Source organism: Vulpes vulpes, chromosome 2 (assembly GCF_048418805.1).
Source record: "Vulpes vulpes isolate BD-2025 chromosome 2, VulVul3, whole genome shotgun sequence".
Lineage (NCBI taxonomy): Eukaryota > Metazoa > Chordata > Mammalia > Carnivora > Canidae > Vulpes > Vulpes vulpes.
The window spans coordinates 101,452,202-101,476,947 of NC_132781.1; the positions used below are offsets into that span (position 1 = coordinate 101,452,202).

Here is a 24,746-nt window from a genome sequence, read left to right on the forward strand (position 1 = left end):
GGGGAACTCGATTGCAGGACACTGGGATCATGCCCTGAGCCAAAGGCAGATGCTGAGCCACTGAGCCACCCAGGTGTTCAGGTGTTTCCCATCTGGATGCAGAAGAAAATGCAGATTTTGAAATGCTGGGGCTGCACCTACTCTATAAAGCTGAAAGAAGTTTTCTTTGAATGTAAAAAGATTTCAGCTACAAATTCGTTTAGTGTGAAGGCTCCATTCTAGAATCACTGTCCAAGTTCCTGGCTCTGTCACTACTGTAGGATCATTCATGAGTTACTTTATCATTTTGTGATAATTTCCCAGTCTTTAATTTGGGGATGATAATACCTACTTAGAAGTGAGGTATAGAGATAACTCATGGGAATGGATTAGAAATGTTCCTGGTGCAAAATAGATGCTCAACACACCTGAGCTATGATTACCTAATCCATAATGTATCAGGAGTGTTGGGCATCCAATAAAGTCGAATTAACCATATTAGAAAAAAGTTTGGGAGAAAATGTTCAGTATTTCAAACAAGAATGCCAGGAGTTAATTTCCTCTACCTACGTTGTCTGCCTCCATATTTGTTAGTGGAGTCAGGGAAATTATGGCTTTTAGATCCCAGACACTGGTGGGTCACAAGGCAGGTGGGAGAAGAGGCTAACAGGTCAGGGTGAAGGGCAAGGTGACCATGGACCAGCCCCAGAGGAGAGTCAGGCAGAAGGTAGAGGTGAGAAAGAGTCAGAGATGAATGGATCAAGTACTCATGGGATCCAAGCTCCATTGGGACCATTTAACTAATTATCGTCCCTCATATTCCATTGCTAATAATAGTGCTTCTTTGTTCTGCAGATCTGCAGCTTTTTTGAAAGTTTTCTATGGGATTTAATGTTACCTAACTTTGGAGAACCTGACTGTGAAAAATCCCCTACCATGGTCTTCCCTTTTGTTTTTTTCACTTAGATTCCCTTCCTTTCGGGGAGAAGGGGAGGAAGGAAGGTAAAGAACCTGAGAAGCATGGTATTTAAAGCAGTTTTCTGAATTGTTATTTGTAGTCCTCATTTCAATGCATTCTGAAATTTTGCCAGAAAGGAGGCAGGTTTTTGTGTGTGTGTGTGTGTGTGTGTGTGTGTGTGTGTGGTTTTTGTATGTGTATGTGTGTTTTAAGTTTTTATTTTTATTTATTTGAGAGAGAGAGCATGCATGAGATGGGGGAGGAACAGAGAGAGAGGGAAAAGTAGACTCTCCACTGAGCAGGATGTGCTCAATTCCAAGACCCTGGGACTATCACCTAAGCTGAAGGCAGACACCTAACCAGCTGAGCCACCCAGGTGCCAAGGGGGCATATTTTTAAATTAATGGATATACAGAATAGCCTTGTATTGAGGTCGTGAAATCTTTTTTTGTGTATTTTTTTCATTGGAGTTCAGTTTGTCAACATAAAGCATCCCGTCAATGCCCCCCTCAGTGCCTGTCACCCAGTCACCTCAACCCCCCGCCCACCTCCCCTTCCACCACCCCTTGTTCGTTTCCCAGAGTTAGGAGTCTCTCATGTTCTGTCACCCTCTCTGATATTTCCCACTCATTTTCTCTCTTTTCCCTTTAATATCTTTCACTATTTTTTATATTCCCTGAATGAATGAAACCATATAATGTTTGTCCTTCTCCAATTGACTTACTTCGTTCAGCATAATACTCTCCAGTTCCATCCACGTTGAAGCAAATGGTGGGTATTCAAAGAGATCATGAAATCTTATTACTCTGTAAATTAAACAATCAGAAATCAAGAATACTTTTTTGAAGCCCTAGATCCTAAATTTGGGACTAATTTGCAGAACCATAATTACTATCCTTGAATTTAAAAATCAAGCCCCCCCCCAAAAAAAATAAAAATAAAAATCAAGCCCAAGGCTTCTCTGGATTCTCTTCTAAAAGGTAACTCATCTGAAAACTGTGTTTGAATAATTAATTGTGCATTAGTACAATTTACATGTTCATTTTATTTATGAAGCCATAAAGATGAGGGTAATCATTTGAAACACAAAATCAGAACAGTTCTTTAAAAAATGTGTCTAGAAAACCTTTTAGAGCAAGTACTAGAATGTCATTTTAATATTTTGGAATATTCCTTTATAGCTGTGCAGTGGAGGATCAGTGGCTGATCTCGTGAAGGGATTGCTGAAGAAAGGCGAAAGAATGAGTGAACCCATAATTGCCTATATTTTACATGAAGCACTATTGGTAAGGCAATTTAAATTGTTCATGCATTAATTATGAGGCAGCCCTAGTTCAATAAAAAATGTGGATTTTATTTTTAGAAAAATACCACTACATTAGTATTGATTGATGCAAGAGTATATGCAAACTCTGAAATGTTTAGCATTACTAATTCCTTGTTTTATTAGACACCTACCTTCCTTGTGTGTCAACAGAACTCTGATGTCCCAAGTATATTTCTGAGACTGATCGTGATGAAGGCAGATATTGTATATTTTTTATGAATAGGTTCTTCTTTGCCATTATTTAGAATAAATATACAGAATGTTTCATCTACTGAGATCAGCATGTTTTTAACGAAATATTTGATGAGTGAAGGAAGGGTGTCTCTGGTTTATGAATTTTTATTTGACTTTGATTTGATTAATTCAGTGTGAAAACATTTTAAGGATGTTTGCATGTTAATTTTGACAAGTATTTCCTATTGATTTTGCACAAATGCATCCATCTGAAAAAAATGTTATTTGATGCTTTGAAAGTCATTATCTGTTTCCCACCCATTAGGGACTTCAGCATTTGCATAACAACAAAACTATCCACCGTGATGTAAAAGGAAATAACATTCTATTGACCACTGAAGGTGGAGTCAAACTCGTAGATTTTGGTAAGTTTGGCTTGAAATGCTTGAGTTTGGGATGCAGAATGAGTAGTATGAATATGATTTGATCATTTTCCAGCAGACTCACTTTCTAGGCATTGAAAGTGGAGGAAAAACAGTATCCCACTGAGGTAAGAAAGTGCAGAGGTTTTTTGTAAATTTGGTCGGTGAAAGATTCCCAAGAATGACTCTTTTCAACAAATCAGCGAGCTTGTACCCAGAACACCACTATAGCAGTATGTGTGGGCAGATTCCCACCATAGACAGCACCCCAAATGATTCCAGTCAGCCTCATGGCAGTCCCATGGCCCTTATAAGTTGCTTTCTTGTTGCAGTCCTATGAAGGAGGCACAGGGAGAGGTGGTCTGTTTCTTGGGACCCTGTCTGTCTTATTGCCATGCATGAACCTGCTAAGGCACCTCACCCTATCCTGAGGAGGATAGCCAAGTGGAGAGCCACCTTGGGAGAGGTGGAGATGAGAGGTGAAAAGAATGAGGGCCCTTGATGGTATTATCCAGCCACTAAATCACCAGATGCTGGCACCTGCCCTGTCTCTAGACCTTTTGTCATATGAGATAATGCATTTCCATATTCACTAAGCCAAATGGATTTCTGTGTCATAGCCAAAGGCACCATAACTGATAGCACTCTGCATCTGGGCAATTAGGTACGACAGTGTCCTTCTAACACCTCCTGGCGTAGTATTCCTGTAAGTGCACTACTCCCAGGAGGATGGACCAAATTATTCTAGAACTCTTAGTGTCCTCACTGTGCCTGGGGAAGGTGAGCCTCCTTGTGCTTCTTTACCTTTATATTTCTCGCTTTTTGTGTTTATCATAAAAAATAGGATTTTCATTACCTATTTCTTTGGTCCTTATACGTTGTTAAGGATACTTAGGAAGATAGGTACACGGGGTCCTTCAGAGGTAGAATTTTGTCTATTTTGTAGACCTAATGCTTTGGGGTGTAGTGGAATTCTAGTAGTGGAATGAATGAATGTAACTTCATTTTGCATTTTGGAAACTGAAACTTAGGGAAGATGGATATTAATTGTGTTTAATATCTAAGTGTATAGCTCCCTAGTAATCTGACTCACCCAGGAATGAATTTCAGAGCACCTACAGAGGAATGGATAGATAACATATCCTTCAAACAGCCATGCATGTACCTACCTATTTTTCCTCAGTTGAGCTTTTGAAAGCTGTGAGCAGCAGTGAGCTTGACAGTGAATTTCTAATTAACTAATTGGATGCAGCTATCTGTGCTGCTGGTTGAGCTCAGAGCTGTGTGTTTGAACACTGACTGGGTTAGGACTGATGTGTGCCTGAAGTGGAAAAGAACAACAGCAAAATACTTTTCATTGCCCCCCCCAGGAAGGGCCATTCTCTTCATTTTCTTCATGAAAGAAGAACTGGTAAACCAGTAGCTTTGAGAAATGCAATTTCCTGGGATACCTTCCACAGTAGTCTAGATTAAAAACGTAACCCAAATAATTAATAAAGTGGCCTTCTATGTGATACCTTTGTAAATAATCATAAGTTGGGAAACTGACAAAATGAGAGCTTTGGTTTTAGATTAATACTGTTACAGACTTTATTTTTGTCAACAATTAGAAAAGAGGGCCTGTCACCTATTAGTGTGTTCATAGTGTCTGATACTAAATTGCTATTATTTGCATGTAAAATAATGTTTCTATTTTTATTCTCCACGGTAAGAGGACGTGGATTCAGTTTGCCTAAAATAATTTGTAGGTTTCCAGATGAATAAAGCCTGAGGGTGGAGGTGCATGTATCATGAAACTCTTCAAGGACAGAAAGAGTAAGATGTGATAAGCCACTGAAATGCTGAAAACTGATGTCCTCATTTAATGTTTAAATGAAATTTTCAGGCAAGGCTGAAGCTGAGAGTAAAGTGTTTTAGAATACATCTTATTTGAATTTCTCACCTCACCAAATAGATAGTTAGCTTATTATTGGCTTCCGAAGGGGTGTACCTGGATGGCTGCCAGTCCTTAAAATGTCCAAATGGAACTCCACCACCTCAACCATCACCAGAAATCTGCTTCATATCAAGAACTTCTTATCTTAGAAAAAGTCACCAGTCCTGTTTTGCTGCTTAAGTCAGAAATCTTAGGCTCATCCTGAGTCTTCCTTTCCCAGAACCCACATCCAAAACTAGTCACAAAGCTCTCTCTATTATATATGTCTCCAGACTCCCATTTTCTTGCCTAGTCCTAGCCATCATCTCTGACCTGACCTCCCATACTTCTACTTCCCTGAATTCCTTGCAACCAGTCTTCCTCCCTCCCTTCCTTCCTTCCTTCCTTCCCTCCTTTCTTTCTTTCTAGTCCATTCTCCACACTGCAGCCAAAGGGACCCTTTTGGAAAGCAAAGCTGGTACTGGCATTGTCTTACTCAATATTCTGGTCAATGGCCTCCCATAGCCCTGTGTAATTCTTTGCCTTATGATCCTCTGTGCTGGCACAGAGTAAGCACTTAATAATTGATGCCTTTTTTTTTATGCCCCTTTGTGTTCATCAGGTACCTTCTCCTGCTATTACCTAGGAGCCAGGTCAGCTTTTTTCAGTTTCTGAAATGTGCCACATTCTTGCTCATTCGGGCTCTTACACATGCAATTGAGTACTTCGAAATATATTCACATGCTTTTCTTTTTTTGCCTAAGAGCATGATCTTCACCCCAGTCTGCCTGAGGCATCTCTCTATCTTGGGGGAAGATTAAGATTTGTTCCAGAAGGGGGATGCCTGGGGTGGCTCAGTGGTTGACCATCTGCCTTTGGCTCAGGTCATGATCCTGGGGTCCTGGGATCAAGCCCCATGCGGGGAGCCTGTTTCTTCCTCTGCCTATGTCTCTGCCTCTCTCTGTGTGTCTCTCATGAATAAATAAATAAAATCTTTAAAAAAGAAGATTTGTTCCAGAAGGAATGCAAGAAAATGATGGGAGTAATGTTCAGTTTTTAACATTCAAAAATAGGAATTTGTAGCAAGACCAGGCTGCCTCTTGAGAAAGATCTGTCTAAATTGTTTTATCTCCCTCTTTAGCATATAGAGAGGAAATTTCCAGGGATACACCAGAGGGTTTCACACAAGAGACAACAGAAAGAAGAGGGAATTCCTTTCCAATCCTGGGGAGATTGTGGAAAGACAAAACAGATAAAGAGGCAGGAGAGTGAGGTGAGCTCTCAAAAAGTGAAGCTGCCAGCGAGGGCAGAAAGAGGCTCTCACCCACATACTCTCCTCCATTGTCATCCACACTCCAGAGAGGCCATCGCTGAATTGAGCTACGTCCTTGTCTTTTACACCTGGAGATGTAAAGTGATTAAGTAGAAGAAATACTCAAGTCGAACTTCCCCAAACCCTTCCCTTAGTGTCCAGAAACCCAAAAGTCACTGAGAATCTGGCAAGTTCCTAGAGGGATTCTTCAGGTTGGGCAGTAAGGCACAGAGCATATCACCTGGGCCAGGTCTGAATAAGAGTTACAGCCAGACCCCAGAGTGTTCTCAGCTCCAGCTGAAACCAACGTGAACCTTAGTCTGCCCAGAGGAATTACAGGAAGCCCTGCCTGCAGGAAGAGAGTGGACCATGAGCTCACCTGATATCAACGCCAGTGAGGGAGGCCAGTAGCCAGACAGCAGGTACATGACTCTAGAGGCTAGAGACCCACCACATCTGAGGACCCTTCCTCTTTTCCCTGCCTGAAGGTCTTTTTTTTTTTAATGTTTTTTTCTTTATTTATTTATGATAGTCACAGAGAGAGAGAGAGAGAGAAGCAGAGACACAGCCAGAGGGAGAAGCAGGCTCCATGCACCGGGAGCCCGATGTGGGATTCGATCCCGGGTCTCCAGGATCGCGCCCTGGGCCAAAGGCAGGCGCCAAACCACTGCGCCACCCAGTGATCCCCGCCTGAAGGTCTTATATGTCATCCCTTATCCTGTATGCATGGTACCATCTTCAGGAAGGAGGGAAGAGAAAGGTTGCCATCTGAGAGATGGAGCAGGCTTTCATCCAAGAGAGACTCAGCTCCATCTGAAAGGACGTTACAGGTTTATTAGATCTGACTAAGGTTTACTGCCTTCCCAGTCAGTAGGTAGGAGCATAAAGAGAGGCCATAACAGAGGCAAAAGGAAGAAACTACGGTTTCTCTGTGTGTTAGTACAGTATTATTAAATTTTGCAATCAGTTACAGACGTGATGCTTTTCCTACATAGAAACTTCCCTTTATTACTATGCCCAGCCAACTTCTGCTTGCCTTGATGAGCACCTCCCCAACACCCCCTACTTAGCTTAGCCAACCAGTTGTCATGCTTGATTGCAATCACATGTTTGATTTGACTACCTTCCCTGCTAAACTATAAGCTTCATGATGACATGGTCTCTGTCTGGTCTAGCACTTTGTACCTAGAGCACCTTGTAAAGTAATACCGGCACCTTGAAAGTAATAAATACTCTCAAATGAGTGAATGAATGAGAGGTAGGATTTTCCATACAATTGTGTGACCTTGAGAAATTCAGTGACAGTCTCCAAGGACATCAAAATGCTCATCTACAAATAGGAAAAAAGAATAGTCTTTACCTCATATGGTTGATTGCTGTGATGACTAAATGTCATGGTACAGGCAAACTACTTAGTATAATTATTGACAGTAATTTTAAAAATTTGAGTTATTACCATTATCATGAAATAGTATTCTCAGCCCCTAGGTCAGTGTTGTACACATAGTAGGTACTTGATAAATAGCAAATAAATATTTTTAAACATAGTCGCTAAATACTGAAAATATGAGTTCCCAAATAGCTTTTTTCTGTTTCAAAAATAAGTAGCCCTTTGCTAGGATAAATCCTGTATACTTTAAGTATTAAGCTACTTAATTAAACTAAAAGTGAGATTCAGTTTGCTAATGCTAGTTATGAATACAGCCTTTAAGAAAACCCTTTTTGTTGTTGTTAAATGGATATGTTTTTACAGAAATCCCCCAGACACCCAAGAAAGCAAAAAGACAAAGGAGCTTGTAAACGTTATTAATGAAATACATTAGCAGTCACTAGTATATAATCAATCAATAAATAATATGATCTCCGAGTAGGTAAACCCCTTTAGGCAAATTGACTAATGTCTGGAAAATCAGTCTTTATCTGGACTGGAAAATGAAAGAGAGAATAAATTTGAAGGGCAGTTCTTAGTTCTCATTTCTATGGATTTCTCTCTGGGGAACTTCATTTCTAATAGGATAGTTAACATTTCAATACAAAAGTACAGAATGTACTTCTTGTGATTTATTTAGACATTCTTCTTATGACAGAATATTTTATGGCTTTAAATCTCTTATTAGCCACATGCCCAATTTTAGATCAAATCCCCAATGAGTAATGTAGGTCAAAGAGAAGTTGTGATTTATTTATTTAATAACCCACTTTCAGCACCAAGTGAGGCAGTCATACCTGAACTTGAAAACTGTGAAGTTCCTTTCATTCCTTCCTTTCTCCCCAAATAATTCAGAATTAAAGCCTTTAGGTGGGAGTGAGCAGGCATGGGAGTGTGGGGTGTGGCTCAGCATGTGGCTTGGGCCTGAAGTGGGTAAGGAACGCATCCACGCTGGGAGGGTGGTTGTGGTGCTTGGTGAGGAGTGCTAAGTCCCCGAATGGGACAAGGAGAGCATCTTCCTAGGAAGATGATGATGACAATCACATTAGGTTGTCAGAGCCCAAGCTGGGTAAGAGGGACATTTGTGGAATGGTCAAGATGGAGACATGAGGTTGTTACATAAAGAGGGATTAATACCTTCAGGAAATATAATGAGAACAAGGGGAGTCTGGTTTCTTTTATTTATTTATTTATTTATTTATTTATTTATTTATTTATTTATTTATTCATTCATTCATTCATTCATTCATTCATGACAGACATGGAGAGAGAAAGAGGCAGAGACACTGGCAGAGGGAGAAGCAGGCTCCATGCAGGGAGCCCAACATGGGACTCGATCCTGGATCTCCAGGATCACACCCTGGGCTGAAGGCAGCCCTAAACTGCTGAGCCACCCAGGCTGCCCGGGAGTCCGGTTTCTTAATGTTAGAGAAAGGAGTTACAAATATAGAAAGGAAGAAAACTGAACTCAGTAGTGTTTGATTGGAATCAGAGGTATCAGTGTGAATGCATGGTTTTCAATTTATAGAGACAAATATAAAAATAAATATGGTGGAATATGCATGTAGGGTGTGTGTATGCCTGTGTATGTGTTACTTAGTTATTTCCATTGAGAGGGCTAGCAAACATTGATGCCACAAGAACAAGCCTATCAAGCACATAACTCTTGGTTTTTAAATATAATTCTCAACTAAGAGGAAACCAAGAGTCTTGGAGAAAGGCTGACTTTAATAGCTGTATTAATGATACAGCCTGAACCTGGAATTTAATGTGCCAAAAACGAAAGAAATATTAAAAGAATAATGGAGATATGTTAAAAGGACATAAAGGACAGAAGCCACATTGAAGGAATTCTCACTGGCAAACCTGGGAATACTTGAGCATCAAAATAATGGTAATAATAATGGTAATGATGATAACCCACTGAATAAAATAGAAATTATTAATCCATACTTGGATACTTACATATTTAAATAAATGAATGGAGAGAAGCAAAGGTTTTTCCTTACAGGAGAATGCCAACTAATAAATACAGAAGGAATAATACTGATAAATACAGAAGGAATAATGAAATTTTTAAAATTATCATTTGGCAATCATCATAGTAATAATTCATCCCAAAACTTCAGTGGATCCAGTGAACTAGTACATTAAGTTTTGGTTAGACATAGGATATTTACATAGTCTCAAAATACTTCATAAAATACATAATTACAAAAGAAAAACAAAACTTTACATCAGAGAAGCCACGCAAGCAAAACTTAATCAATTGATCAAAGTGAACAAAACCAATAATGTGGAAGTGGAAAATCACGTACCGTGGGGCAGGTGCAATGGGATGACCTGAGTATCACTTCCGTGATCTTCCCACCAAAAATGTAATCGTGAGAGAATATCTGACAAATCCAAATTCAGGAATATTTTACAAAATAAGTAACCTGACATTTTGAAAAATGTTGAGGTCATAAAATTCAAAGAAAGATTAAAGAACTCCTCCAAATTGAAGGAGGCTAAAAAGACGTGACCGCTAAATGCAACACATGATCCTGGATTGGATCCTTTTGTTGTAAGGACAGACATGTTTGGAACAATTGATGAATTTTGAATAGAGTCTGTAGATGAGATGGTAGAAATGTATCAGTATTAGTTTCCTGACTTTGTTAGTTGTACAGCTGGTGTGTAGGGGCATGTCCTTGTTTGTAGCAATCACACACTAAAGTCTTTGAGGTTAAAGGAGCATCATGGCCTACTTACTTATAAATGGTGAAGGAAAAAGGTTACTTGTACTTCCCTTGCCAACTTTTCTCTAAGGTTGAAATTATATCAAAAAACTTCTCTAAAATATGGAATAGAGTTGGAGATTGAGCATAGAAGTCAAAAGATATTTATATACATGCCTAAAGATACTATATATATATGTGTGTGTGTGTGTGTGTGTGTGTGTTGGTAGTTGGATGTTATGAATCCTGAAAATTTGAGAGCTAGTGCTTTATTTTTTTAAAGATTTTATTTATTTATTCATGAGAGACACACAGAGATTGAGAGAGAGGCAGAGACACAGGCAGAGGGAGAAGCAGGCTCCATGGAGGGAGCCCGATGTGGGACTCGATCCCGGGACTCCAGGATCACGCCCTGGGCCAAAGGCAGGCGCCAAACTGCTGAGCCACCCAGGGATCCCCGAGAGCTAGTGCTTTATAGAATGAAGTAATGAGGGAAAAAATGGGAGGAAGAACCATTTTTATTTTTATTTATGTTTTAAAGATTTTTATTTATTTATTCATGAGAGACACAGAGAGAGGCAGAAACATAGGCAGAGGAAGAAGCAGGCTCCCCTGCTGGAGCCTGATGCGAGACTCCATCCCAGGACCCCAGGATCACGCCCTGAGCCAAAGGCAGATGTTCAACCACTGAGCCATCAGGCACTGTATTTAAAAGTTGGCAAAGCTTTAGAATTTTCATACCTATACAAATACTAATATTTCATTCAGCTAGAATTTATTTTTGTGCTTTGGGGAGATGACCTTTATTGGAAAGAAAAGACCTTTGTAATTCCTTAGTTACCTATAGCAGAACCATGAATAAAGAGACTGTTTCTTTTATAGCTTTGTGGTTCCAGCTGATTTTAGTATATGTGCTGCCAAAGCAAGCACTGTGGTTCCAGCTGAACCTATAGGCTTAAGTATTCCAAACTGAACATTTTCCAAAGTTGAGGTACGTTATTTAACATTATAGATAATGTTGTATGTGTCAGTCAAGAGTCTGCATTGTAAGGACAGGAAAACCAAACGAGTTCCAAAAAAGAGTAAGATAGAAAAGGCAATCCCATAGATAGGAAGAATAGGACTCAGGGGACTGGAACCAACAGAAGAATGGAAGGCAAGACCTGTAACCACTTGCTGCCTCTTGCTCTCTCACCAGAGAAAACAAATCTCTCCTTTCTATTCTCTCTGGGTGTCTACACACCAGCCCCTGGAGTTTTCATGTTGTACATCATGGCTACTCAAAATAGCAGCCCCAGTCTTCTCAGCCTATATGACCTGTGGGTCCAGTGCTAGAAGCTAATTGACCTGGACTTTTAGCACCCCAAAGCAAAAGGAATTTGAAGTAGGACAAGGAGCTCAGTTGGACAAACTAGGTCAGATAAGCTTTTTTGATCCAGTTAGCCATGACCAGGAATGGGCTGTTGTGGTATAAGCAAGCCTACCTGAACCATCCCATTTTGCAAGTAGCTGTGAATAAAGAAATATTTTTTTAAAAAGAGGTTTATGGCAAAGGAAAGACAAAGATATTCTCTAAATATTCTAGATAACATGTTTTCTGATTGATGCACACAGCCGTATATTCCAAGAGATAGTCAAAATTTTAGTTTTCTTAATTTTAGTTTTTAATGGTTGAAATTAAACTACATGAAGTATACCTAAAAATTCTACTATGAAGTCAAGAATGGATTTCAGATGTTTTGAAAGAGTTTTTATTTTTTAACGGAGAAAAGAAAACTTTATATTTAGGGATTTACCCAATATTAAAACAAATTATCTCAATGCAGCTGTAGAAATTTTAATAAAAGTACTAAGTATGCCTCTCCATAGAATGATGACCTTAGGTGAATCAAAGAGGATTTTCCTTATATTTTTGTAAGAATCACTTCTTTGCTCCCTCAGTTTTTCATTTCTTTTTTTTTTTTATTTAAGAGAGGGAAGGAGGAGGAGGTAGAGGGAGCAGGAGAGTGAGAACCTTAAGCAGGCTCCATGCCTAGTGTGGAGCCCAACACAGGGCTCAATCTCACAACCCTGAAATCATGACCTGAGTGGAAATTGAGAACCTGATGCTTGGCTGACTGAGCCACCCAAATGCCCCTAGTTTTTCTTATTATAACTCAGTGTTTTGGACTAAAATTACATGATTTTGGTCTGCAGCTTTAAATTTTTAATTCCTGAGAAGCTTCAAGCAGAAAGATTTTTATAGTAGAGCAGGAGACAAGACAGTGGGAGAGGGGATTGAGGATAAAAGGGCATGAAAAAATAAGAGATCAGTGATGATAGTGTACCATAAATGAAGAGTATTCTATATACAGTTGACCTTGAACAACACAGGTTTGAACTGTGCAGATCCACTTATACATGGATTATTTTCAATACAATATAGTAATGTAAGTGTATTTTCTTCATGATTTTCTTTTTTTAAAGATTGTATTTATTTATTTGAGAGAGAGAGCACAAGCAGGAAGAGCAGAGGGAGAGGGAGAGAGATAATCTCTAGCAGGCTCCTTCACTAAGCATGGAGCCAATGTAGGGCTTAATCCTGTGACCTTGAGATCATGACCCGAGCTGAAACCAAGAGTCAGCTGCTTAATTGACTGAGCAACCTCAGCATCCCTGTGATTTTTTAAATAACACTATCTTTTTTCTAGCTTACTCTGTTGTATGAATACAGTATATAATACATATGACATACAAAATATGTGATAATTGACTATGTTATAGTAAGTTTTCCAGTCAACAGCAGACAATTGGTAGTTACATTTTTGGAGAATCAAAATTTATATGCGTATTTTTGTCTGTGTGTGGGGGATTGGCGCTCCTGGACCCCCCATTGTTCAAGTGTCAACTATACTGAGTTATATATATATGCTCAGTTTTATATATATATATATATATATATATATATATATATATATATATATATATCCAGTACTAAGGTCCAGTACTATACATATATACACATGTACAAAGTCATACATAATCAAATGACACATACAGCTCGAGGTGTGTGGTTTATATGTTTAAAGCCAAGGAGAGTACAGTGAGCAGTTTGATCTTGATGTCTTTCTTAGAGAAAGTACTACACACTCTCCATTACAAGGTATGAGCTGAGTATTTAAAAAAAGTGAAAGATCTAGTTCCAGGTATACTGGAGAGAGGACAGATTGCTAAGAGAAATCACACTAGTATGGATAGGAGTAGTGGTTGCACAGAATCACTTACCTTGTGTCATCTTACAGAAAACTAAAGCTAGAGATAACCTTGAATGTCGTTTGGTATGTTAAGTATGAGAATGTCAGGAGATTTTCAATATCCCTTATATGCAAAACTTTATGTGAATATGAATTTCCTGGTGAGAAAGTATAAAGCTTTCACAAAACTCACAAAGTAGTTTGTGACCTAGAGGTCATAAAGAATCATTGATTTATTCCAGTCTCCTAAACTGTCAATAACAAAACAAAAGCCTGGACAGTGAGATGCATCTGAACTAAACCTCATTGCTTACCTGCCCTCTGCTAAGTCTCTGCTCTGACTGAAGACAGACAGTGACATTTGGGGTCTCCTGGAATTAGTGTCAATTAGTGTCAATTCAGATTTAGCCTCTAGCAATGGAAAAGTCTCCTTATTTCCATTTCCCCAGTGTACTGTCACCCATTACAAGGCCATTGGTCCCTTTGGGGGAAGGCTGGAAGACAATTTAACAGTGTAAATTTTTGGCAGTATACTAGGGTCCTTTCTCAAGGGGAGACCTCCTCTTCATTTAAAGGGTTCTGGGTCTGTAAATCAGCTCAAATTTTGGGATCGATTGAGGGACACATGAGTATTTTGATGATTCATGTTAGACTTGTTCACTTGACTTAGAACTATTTTGCTTTCCATATTAACGTAAGAATTTAGTAGGCTTCCCATCTATTTTACTTTTAGTAACACCAAGATCAACTGGGCAACACCATAGATGTCTGCAATTCAGAGACTTCTGATTGCTGCTTTGGCCCTGCTGCCCATTATGGTGACTGTGCCCACCTTGCCTGTTGAGGACCACCAGTTGGCCCCTGCCACTGTGTAATCCAATTACTCCTATTGCACTTAGCTTTCCTAATTCAGCGGCAGCAGTTACTGTTGTAAGTTCTAGGCTGTACAGAAGAGTGATATCAGAGCTCTCAAGGATGCCGGGGTTCTCTCAAAAATGTGTTTCTTGCTGTTATATTGAAAGGCATGTCCTCTGGATGCTCCCTTGTTGGGTGAGGAGGTCTTAAATGAAAAATCCTCTCTAACATTCCAGCCTTAGGTCTTCGAGTCTCTTCCTCAAGACCAGTGTAGTTCTGGCATTTCAAGGTCACTTACTAGGGCAACTTTTTGGTCTATGTCTGAGCCAACCAGCCATCCCTTTCTGACTTTTTAAGCTACAATATTAAATGCTTAGTATTTGCTTAGTAGTCCATATCTGCAAATTCAGCTTGATCCAAGTTTATGTTCCTTCCACCATTACTTCACACCGTTAACAAGATGATTCTAGATTTGGCTTTCAGTGATCTCAACTCTGCATCTACTGGAGAGAAGGGTCTCTTTCAGGGAGGACATAGAAGCTTTCAGGTCATTTATGCAGCAGTGCTGGAGCTGGGAATTTAAATCTCTGAGCTCATCCTTTCTTTCCCCTCACTTTGTCCAGCGACATTAGTAGAAACCAGCCAATTTTATTATATTCATTAGTTTGACAAAATGTTCAGAAATACCACCATGAACCATAAGTATTTGATTAGAAGTATCCAATGCTGATATTTTGTGTACCTGTTGCCACATCATGCCATGGACTATAAGTGTTCTTTACTACTGGAAATAGAGCCATTAATGTCTCTAATCTAACCAGATTAGAAAGTGAATTCCAGAAACCCCAGAACCAATTTAGAAAACTCATCTTTATGATTCTGTTCCCCTAGAACCACTCTTAGTACCAAAATCTGTATCAGCCAGGGTTCTCCAGAGAAACAGAATCAACAGGCTATAGTGGATGGGAGTACGGGGTGGGAAGGGAATTGACTTGTTTTAAGGAAAGGTTCATGGGACTGTGGAGGCTTGGTGACTCCAAAATGTGATGTTAAGCTGGCAGCCTGAAGACTGGGGAAGTTAGTTTGAGTCCAAAGGCAGTCTGCTGGCAGAAATCCTTTTTACCCTGTGGAGGTCAGTCTTTGTTCTGTTAAGGCTCTTCACTTACTGAATGAAGCTTATCCACAGTATGGAGGATAATCTGCTTCACTCACAGTTAATTTCATCCAAAACACACCTTCATGGAAACATCCAGAATAATTTTCACCAAATACCTGGGTACCATGTCCAGATTAATCATCAGACCCTCCTGACTTCATCAACAAAATGAGGATATTAGATGGTGTAATAAAACATATGGCCTCTTCTTATTGAAAAAATATGTATTTTTATAATTCCAATTCTCATTCCTGCAGTATTTTATTTTTAGCAACAGCAACAGAATCCCATGCTATTCCCGTTGCCCTCTTTAGATGTCAAGGTTTTGCTGTATTTTTTATCACAAATCAAGTTGCCTGAAGTTGTCTGGTCTGTTGAAACCGTATGGGAAACCACATATTTAATGTTTCTTCTGACTCCCTAAGGCTCTTTGAGACCTCTTGGCATGTATTTCTCCCTAGAAACAGGATGTATGCAATAGGGAAGAAAGTGGCTGTACAACCATCAAACAGCCCAGGGAGGCTTGTTGGAAGGGCTACAAATAGCATGAAAAATGGATCATCATCCTCTCTTCTAGCCTGTCTTCTGCTCAGCCCTGATCTCTCTCTGGCCTCCTATTCCTTCCAATAGCCTCGCACTATCCCAACTTTCTGCCTGAAATTTTCCACCTTTTAGCATCTTCTCCCTTGAGACACTTACATAACTGTTTACTTTGGCAACTTATTCCATTATTTCCTCTCTAGACAAGATGCTTTTCTTAATCCCCTTTACTTCCTAGGGCTCCTGAACTCATCATTTGGACTCCTATTGCCTTTTAAAGTAATTTATGGCAATCTTTTAAAATAGAATTTGGCATTTTTCTACCTTCTTAGCTACTTTTCTTGTGAGAATTCATACCAAAAAAAAAAAAAAAATGCCATTTGTCCTCAGGAAACTTACTTTTCTCTGTAGCTGAAGTTTACTAACCTGAAAATGAACATGTTAGACTTTATGACCATTAAGTTGCCTTCTTAGCTCCAAAGCTATTTGTTTGTGTTGGTAAAATAATGTTGAGGTTTAACAATTGCAGAAACATTCAACACACACGAAATTTGGTCACTCTTTCATAGTTGGGTATGTATCTTGCTTTTTTGCTTCTGTTTTTTAAAGATTTTATTTATTTATTCACAAGAGACACAGAGAGAGGCAAGGACATAGGCAGAGGGAGAAGCAGGCTCCCCACCGGGGAGCCGGATTAGGGACTCAATCCCAGGACCCTGGGATCACAACCTGAGCTGAAGGCAGATGCTTTACCACTGAGCCACCCAGGCATCCTGTATGTGTCTTGTTGTTAATGTGAAAATCATCCAAAATTATCAGATTTAGGCGTTTCTTTATTTCTTAAGATTTTTTTTTTTTATTTGAGAGAGAGAGAGAGAGCATAAGTGGAGGGGAGGGGCGGAGGGAGAAGCAGACTCCTCTGAGCAGGGAGCCAAATGCGGGCTCAATCTCAGGACCCTGGGATCAAGACCTGAACAGAAGGCAGACGCTTAACCGACTGAACCACCCAGGTGCCCCAACTCAAGGGTTTCTTATTCTACCTAGTGGCATTGTTCCTTTGTCACTTATTTGGGAGTTTTTGTTTTTCCTTCTTCACATTCTGGGCTACATTTTTCTTGTTTCTGTACTGTTTATAGTTTTACAGTGTCTTTTTACATTATACAACCAGGTGCCAGTGGAAACATTCTTTCTGCAAGATCCCAAAGGCCGCTAAATGATATGTGAGACCCCATGAGCACTGTAATTTATTACTCCTGCATTCTGACCAGTGGTCTTTGAAGGGGGTGTCAATACCAAAGTGATTGCAAATCATCATTGGGGTGCAGAAAAAAATTCGTATCTAATTATGACATATTCATGATATAGTTATTATTTAATCTCATCCTTTAAAATTATCTTCATATGCTTCAGAATGCATATATTAATATAGTAGTAAATATATAGAGGATATCTATAGCTATATTGAGTATGCTTGCTCAAAAGTTTCTTTGGGATGTGTGATTTTTTTTTAAGATTTTATTTATTTATTCATGAGAGACATAGAGAGAGAGGCAGACATAGGCAGAGGGAGAGGAAGGCTCTTGAGCCAAAGGCAGATGACGCTCAACCACTGAACCACCCAGGCAACCCGTGATGTGTGATTAAAGAGTTTGGAGGCCAAACATTTTCTTAGAAAATTCTTTTTTTTTTCTTAGAAAATTCTTAATCTCATAGTAATATATAAATGTAATATAATCTGATATTAATATAAAATCTAATGACTCTTAGGCTTTGTAAACTCATTATTGACTATTACCCTTATTAATTTGCTCCTTTATATGTAAAATCATTTGGGTCTTGTATTAGTTAGAGTTCCTTGGTTGTGAGCAACAGAAACTAACTTTGACCAACTCAGACAAGGATACTGAAAACAATACTTATAGGCTTAGAGTCAAGGGAGAAAGAAGTTGGGCCATCTGACCTCCTAAGAATAGAGCTATGGGAGCCCTGGTCCTCAGGAGCAGCATCACCTGGATTCATCCTTAGGGCCCTGCCATCAGATGACTTAGCTCTAGTTAACTCCTCTCCAAGTATGTACTCCACTCAAGATTCACATTTCCAAGAAAAGGAATCTGAATGGACTACCTTTGGTCACATATCACATCCTAAAAAACGTTTTTTCCAGTATCCTTCCATGTATATTTATTTCCTGTGGAGGGTGGCAAGAAGGTCCTTTCCAACCATCCATGTTTATAAATTCAGACACTGGGACATGACTACTTGCTAAGAAATGCCAACTTTAGTGACATAATCTTTTCTTCATATTCAAAAAGAGAATAAAAATATCACATGATTACTCTAAAAGGTTATTTCCATGCCTGGAACAAAAGTTTTGATTTTTTTTTTTATTACTTGGTCGGGTTTTTTCCTTTCCCTTTACATTTCAGTTAAATGACATTTGAATTATTATTATTATTATTATTATTATTATTATTATTATTATTTGACATTTGAATTCTTAAACTATCTTTATGAAATTGAAACAAAAATGTTTGGTAAGGATCAAGTGTAATGTAAATTTAAATAAGTAAATAGAAGCCCTTAAAATAAATCTTAGTAAATTTAGAATCAATTTTAAATTGAATTGACTTTATCCTTTTAAAAAAATATGTTTATTTATTCCAGAGAGAAAGAGAATGAGAGAGAGCACAAGCAGGGAGAGGGGTAGAGGGAGAAGGAGAAGCAGACTCCCCACTGAGCAGGGAGCCAATGCAGGGCTCAGTCTCAAGATCCTGAGTTCATGACCCAAGCCAACGACAGATGCTTAACTGACTAAGACACCTATGTGCACCAAATTAATTGATTTTAAAATCCATTTGTGGGGCACCTGGGTGGCTCAGTTGGTTAAGTGTCTGACTTTGGCTCACGTTGTGATCTCAGAGTCCCTGGTTCAATGTCAGGCTCCACACTTAGTAGGGAGTCTGCTTGTCCCGCTCCCTCTGCCCCTCCCCACACTCATACTCTCTGTCCCTCAAATAAATAAATAAAATCTTAAAAATTTTAAAGATCCATTTGCTTTTCCCACCTATGTAAATAAATTACAATAGTCTGATACTATCACAAAATCCAAGCTTTATCACTTCTACTTTTAATTCATAGAAAAAGACAATATGAAATGTTTAGATTTGAATTTAATTTTTCTGGGGTGCCTCAGTGGGTTGGTTGGTTAAGGCATCAGCCTTCAGCTCAGGTCATGATCCCAGGGTACTGGAATTGAGCCCTGCATCGGGCTCCTTGCTCAATAGTGAGCCTGCTTCTCCCTCTTCCCTGTCTGCAGCAACTCCTGCTTGTGTTCTCTCTCTCTCTCTCTCTCTCTCTCTCTCTCTGTCAAATAAATAAAGAAAATCTTTAAAAATAATAAATAAAATAAATAAATAAATAATTTAATTTTTCTGAAGGTTAAAATCCCTGCAGTAGCAGTGGAGGTAGAGGGTGTATTATTCTGGAGAAATATGCCATTGAGTGATAATTCTCTTTCTTCAGATAGTTAGAAAATGTTCAAGGGAGAATCTTCAAGCACAGATTAGATAATCTCCTTCGAATTTGAAAAATTATTTAGTGAGGATATTTTTTTGTCAAATAACTTTTTTGAAGACCCAATTTGAAGGCCTTAGATGAAGATTCTGTTTAGGACAGGATTTATGCATCATTGGAATAGATTAGTTAATTGTGAGATGCAGTTAATGTGGAACTGAAATGTACTGCCTATCCCTCTGCCCAAGTATATTCCTCCAATATTTAAGCATATTTCCACCACCAAAATACCCTTTTGGCTGGATATGGCCTTTAAGTGTTAGGATAAATGTCAAATGGCAACTTGGAAGAATCAAATGTATTCTAATTTAAATCTTAATTAGTGTCTTTGTCCTACTTGGCTTATAAGATAAATAGCCAGAGCCTAAAATAAATTTGACACCTAGCAGGTACTTTTCAAAACAGGGAAATCAGGGGGCACCTGGGTGGCTCAGTCAATTAAGTGTCTGACTCTCAGTCTCAGCTCAGGTCATGATCTTAGATTTTATCCAAGAAGTTTTTTGGGCAAAAATCTTGGATCCTTTTTATGTAGCATGATTTTCCTTGGGATGCAAATCTTAAACAGTCCTTTAATATGAACCAACAATCTGGAGCACACTGAAGGGCATTCTAAATTGTGGCTTGAAGGACTGCACTAAAACCCACTAAAAAGATGCAAAAACCTGATTAGGGAAACCAGTTAAACCTAACACCCTGCCTCGTCTGGGCTCACCACCTCTCCCCCTCCCAGACTAACTTTACTGTGAAATCCTACCATATTCCATGTCTGAATTTTTGGATTCAGGGTGGATTGTCCTTGTCCGTGGAAGAACACATGGATCTCTCCCTGGCTTTCTCACCCAAGTTGGCCACTCATGCTAACCCTGGAAGTATGATCATTTTTGAACCTGGTCACTTAACCTTTGCTAGGATACAAAAGTGAGAGCATCATGCCCCAAAGGATCACTGCAAAGCCCTACTACAGTATTTTGAAGTAGCCCTTTAAATACTTAATTTTAAGCAAAATCCCTTGGCCGCACTTTTAAGGTTTTTTTAAATATGTGTATAGTCACCAACTTAAAAAACAGAAAATCCGAACAGCATACTTGAAGAATGTAATACTCAAACTCTCAGTGCTTCCTTATGGTTTCTAATAGGATTTTTTATTATTGTTATTATTATTATTGGGTTTTTTTGGAAAGGGTTGGGAGGGTCTTTTATTTTTCCTTTGAAATAAAGAAGTGATGTTTTTAAATGAAAAAAAAAAAATTTTTTTTTTTTGAAGGTAGTGATCCAAACTGGGAACCCCCTTTATTCTGATAGCATTGAGCACTGCATCTGGGATCCTAGCCACAAAAGTGTGGATTAGACGGATGAATCTTTGCTTTTGGTCTCAGCTTAAGGAGAGGAACCTGTCCCTCAGTTCTCACAGCTCTCCGTCTGGTGAGGGTTTGAAGATCTGGGCCTTCTAAGATCCTTCTGGGTTTGGGGCAGGCCCTGGGTCTAGACTGTCCTCTGATCCCCTCTACACTCCAATGTAAAATGAGCACTGTCACCTCTGGCCACCATCCCCAGGAGCCCTAGAGAGGCCTGCTGCCCCATCACCTCCCAGAAACACAAAGGAGAAGGGTCCAGCCCCAAAGCCAAGCTGCCATTCTGCAGGAACTTTCTGGGGGAGTGGAGGACCTAAAGCAGGTCTCTGTAATGTGGGAAGCAGGAGCCCCACAGCATCTATCATTCCTCCTCTCTCAAGCCCTGGTCTGGAGCCCACGATGGCTCCCCTCTCTCACAGTCCTACGACTCCAGCCTGGTCGCCCTCTGGCCCTGTCCCTAGCCTGTTGCTGCTCCAGAGCCAGGGTCATGAGATTGAGCCCTGTGTTGGGTCTGCACTCAGCATGGAGTCTACTTGAGATTCTCTCCATCTTCCCCTCCCACTGCTTGCTCTCTCTTTCTCTCTCTCTTTCAAATAAATAACTAAGTCTTCAAAACAGGGAAATGAGAGAGTAGAAGCCTGTGGTTTTCATGGAACCCATCAAATTCAGAGCAGGTTAGGAGAAGAGCACTGGACAGCCAGAGGCCACCAGACCTGCCTGCATGGAGAACAGGAGTGTTAAATGTGAGGAGAGACTTTATTCCTATTTTTCTTAAGGATCAGTTATAATTATATCTAACCAGGTGTAATTAGTGGGATGACATGATTGAAATATTTGGTTATAACTCTTCATTGTAGTCTGTCCTGCAATCTCTCTAAAGGAAAAGAACTGAATCTATTCATAGTGTTGGATTAAATAGATACCATTAATTTGAAACTTGTAGACAGGTGTGATTTGTCTGAAGGTGATCATGTAATGGAAAATCATTTTATTCACATTCACAAGTAACCTACTATGTACATACCACTGTAGAAAAATTCTCAAATTCACCAGAACTTGGTAGTGGGCAGAGAAAGGAGGAGGTAGAGGAGGAAGCATATCATTCAAATAACAATGACAGGGGCACCTGGATGGCTCAGTCGTTGAGTGTATACCTTTGGCTCAGGTTGTGATCCTGGGTCCAGGGATCAAGTCCCACATCAGACTCCCCACAGGGAGCCTAACTTCTCCCTCTGCCTGTGTCTCTGCCTCTCTCTCTGTGTCTCATGAATAAATAAATAAAATCTTAAAAAGAAAACAAATAACAATTACATGCCAAAGTATGTTTTAACTGTCTCCAAAGACAGTTAAAAATGTAGAAAGTCAAAAAATAGAGGTCAGTGTGATCAGGAGCAGATTAACTGTCAGCATAGGTGAATAAAACTTGAAATGGGTCTTTAAGGATGAAGATATTTGGATACGAGAAACAGAAAGAGGACCATTCTATATTTTGGCTATGACAAAATCCTGGCTTAGATATTTTAATGTGAAGTTCAAGTCCTATGGCAGCTTTCAAGGAACAGAATTTTAATCTTAGTTCGTAAGCAAATTTACTACAAGTGGAATCTCTGTGAGCAATTAATGCAGGAATTGAAGTGTTCTGTCTTTCTTCCAGGTGTGTCTGCACAGCTCACCAGCACTCAGTACCGTCGGAATACATCTGTAGGAACACCATTTTGGATGGCTCCTGAGGTCAGATAGTTTTGGGAGGAGGGACAAGTGTAATATTTTAACCTTTCCGACCTTCCTTTTCATGCATATCCTATCTCCATATGTGCTTTGGAATGTAGCAGAAGAAAATGTCAGTTGTGTTGTTTTTATGCGAGATTTTTGCACGGGTTAGAAAGAACGTGGAAGGTGCTCAATAAATGAGCTGTGAATGATGATGTGAATAAATGAAGGATTGAACAAATGAATCAGATGAAGTAAAGAGAAATTGCTTGCATTCTTAACTTTCTATTAAATTTACTTTTAACTGCTTAGTATGTCTATATTATTGATATTTAGATTCTGGTTTTACATGATAACAGAAATATTATGAAAATCCCTAGCCTTTGTTTAAGATCATATTTTTGCTTATTAACCTGTATAACAGGTTCCTCCACTGAGTCAGTCTGCTTGTGGACAATGCTCAGCTTTAGTAGACTCTTTTCAAACCATTACCTTTGGGAAGTTGTGGATAAACTGCCAAAATTGCTGAGGGAAAAAGTTTTCTAGAGTCCCATCTTCTCTCCACAGCCACTGTTAATGCTTTAATCTTTTTAATTATGTTTATCAGTAAAGAACACTTATGTTTTGAAAGCTCTTTCTTCAACCTCTGGGAAAAGTTCTGCTATTTATTTACCATTTTCTAAGGAGTGAAGGGAGGAGAAGTGGTTCAAATACTACATTAATATTGCAAAATCTTAGAATTAAATGTGTTTGAGCATTAAACCCTTGTGTGCTGTTTCTATTTTAATACTAATTCAATTATTACTTGCAAAAAAGTAAAATATAAATGGAATATAAAACATGGAGAAAGGATACATTATCTTAAGAACCTTTTAAAAAATCCAGTGGATTCAAAAAATTTTAATGGGTGTACATCTTGAAATAAAAATAGGAAGTGTAGTCAGTCATATAAACAGAAATAAAATTGAATGAGAGAACCTCAAAGCGAGAGCTTCTTCAGTTTGTTCTGATATATTACTAGTGTTTTAAAAGCTTATGAAAACATTTAAAAAATGAGAGATTAATAAAATATAGGGATAATATTAAAGTGTGGCTTATTTATGTATATTAACAATGTACATAATAAATACTATAATATGTAATAACTACTATTTGATTAATATTAAATATTTAATAGTCTAGCTTTATATTTTCCATGTTACAGTAACAAAGCCATTGTTATATGTTTAAGTTTACTTTTAGTAAAAAAAAAAAAAAAAAAAAAAGTTTACTTTTAGTAAAAAAACAATTTTGATTAATGGACCTTAGAACCACTCTATAAATAAAAGATTTTGATCTATCTAAAATTTAATTACTAGAGTATTAAATGAGTTAATAATTAAAATCGACACTCCTTAATATACAATTACCAGACTGTCATTTTACTGGTAAGTCATTATTTATTGTTAGTAAGCCTCCTATAGCACAAACAGGATATGAAAGTGCTTTTCTGCTTAACAAGCCAATAGATGTTACATAAAAAAGATAGGTTCAGTGTGGTCTTTTCAAGCTGTCATGTCAATATGTTTATGTTCCAGATTTTGTGCATATTATACTCATTTCTGCAATAAACATATTCCAACTTATGCATGATTGGCAATATTTCAATAAATTTCCATTTATCTGCAATTGTTGAGGTGTATGTATTTTGAATAACCAGCTCTCTAGCTCATGAAGGCATAGCATATATATCAGCTCTATGTTATTAAAGACAAATCTCTTAGAATTAGAAAGCAGCAAGGTAAATAAAATTTAATATATTCTCCATAATTAATGGCTTAGAATTATTTTAGTGTTTTTAGGGTCTCAGAGGCAAGATCATTTAATTATGAGTTGAAAAGTGAAATTCTTGATTTGACATTTTTAAATTGAATTCTAGTTCAAACGTAGCATTTGTAGCATTAGTTGGTTACATAAAGCCATCCTTCCCAAGCTGGAGTCTGTCAGGATAAAAAGGGTAAGGAAAGTAGTGACAATAGTGACCATATAATTTACAAGCCATGACACTTTGCAGAGAAAATGGGGATGGTATTTTTTTGGGAAGATTTTATT

General features: G+C 38.6%; 1 protein-coding gene across 6 annotated transcripts in view; it reads left to right on the forward strand.

The window, feature by feature from the left end:
- MYO3A (myosin IIIA) overlaps nt 1-24,746 on the forward strand; it is a 372,796-nt gene that overhangs the window by 166,849 nt on the left and 181,201 nt on the right. For all 6 annotated transcript variants that reach the window (XM_072742032.1, XM_026013647.2, XM_072742058.1 and 3 more), the window contains 3 exons: nt 2,119-2,223; nt 2,764-2,863; nt 22,600-22,676. In XM_072742032.1, coding sequence (XP_072598133.1) covers nt 2,119-2,223; nt 2,764-2,863; nt 22,600-22,676 — 282 coding nt within the window. The remainder of the gene's footprint in view (nt 1-2,118; nt 2,224-2,763; nt 2,864-22,599; nt 22,677-24,746) is intronic.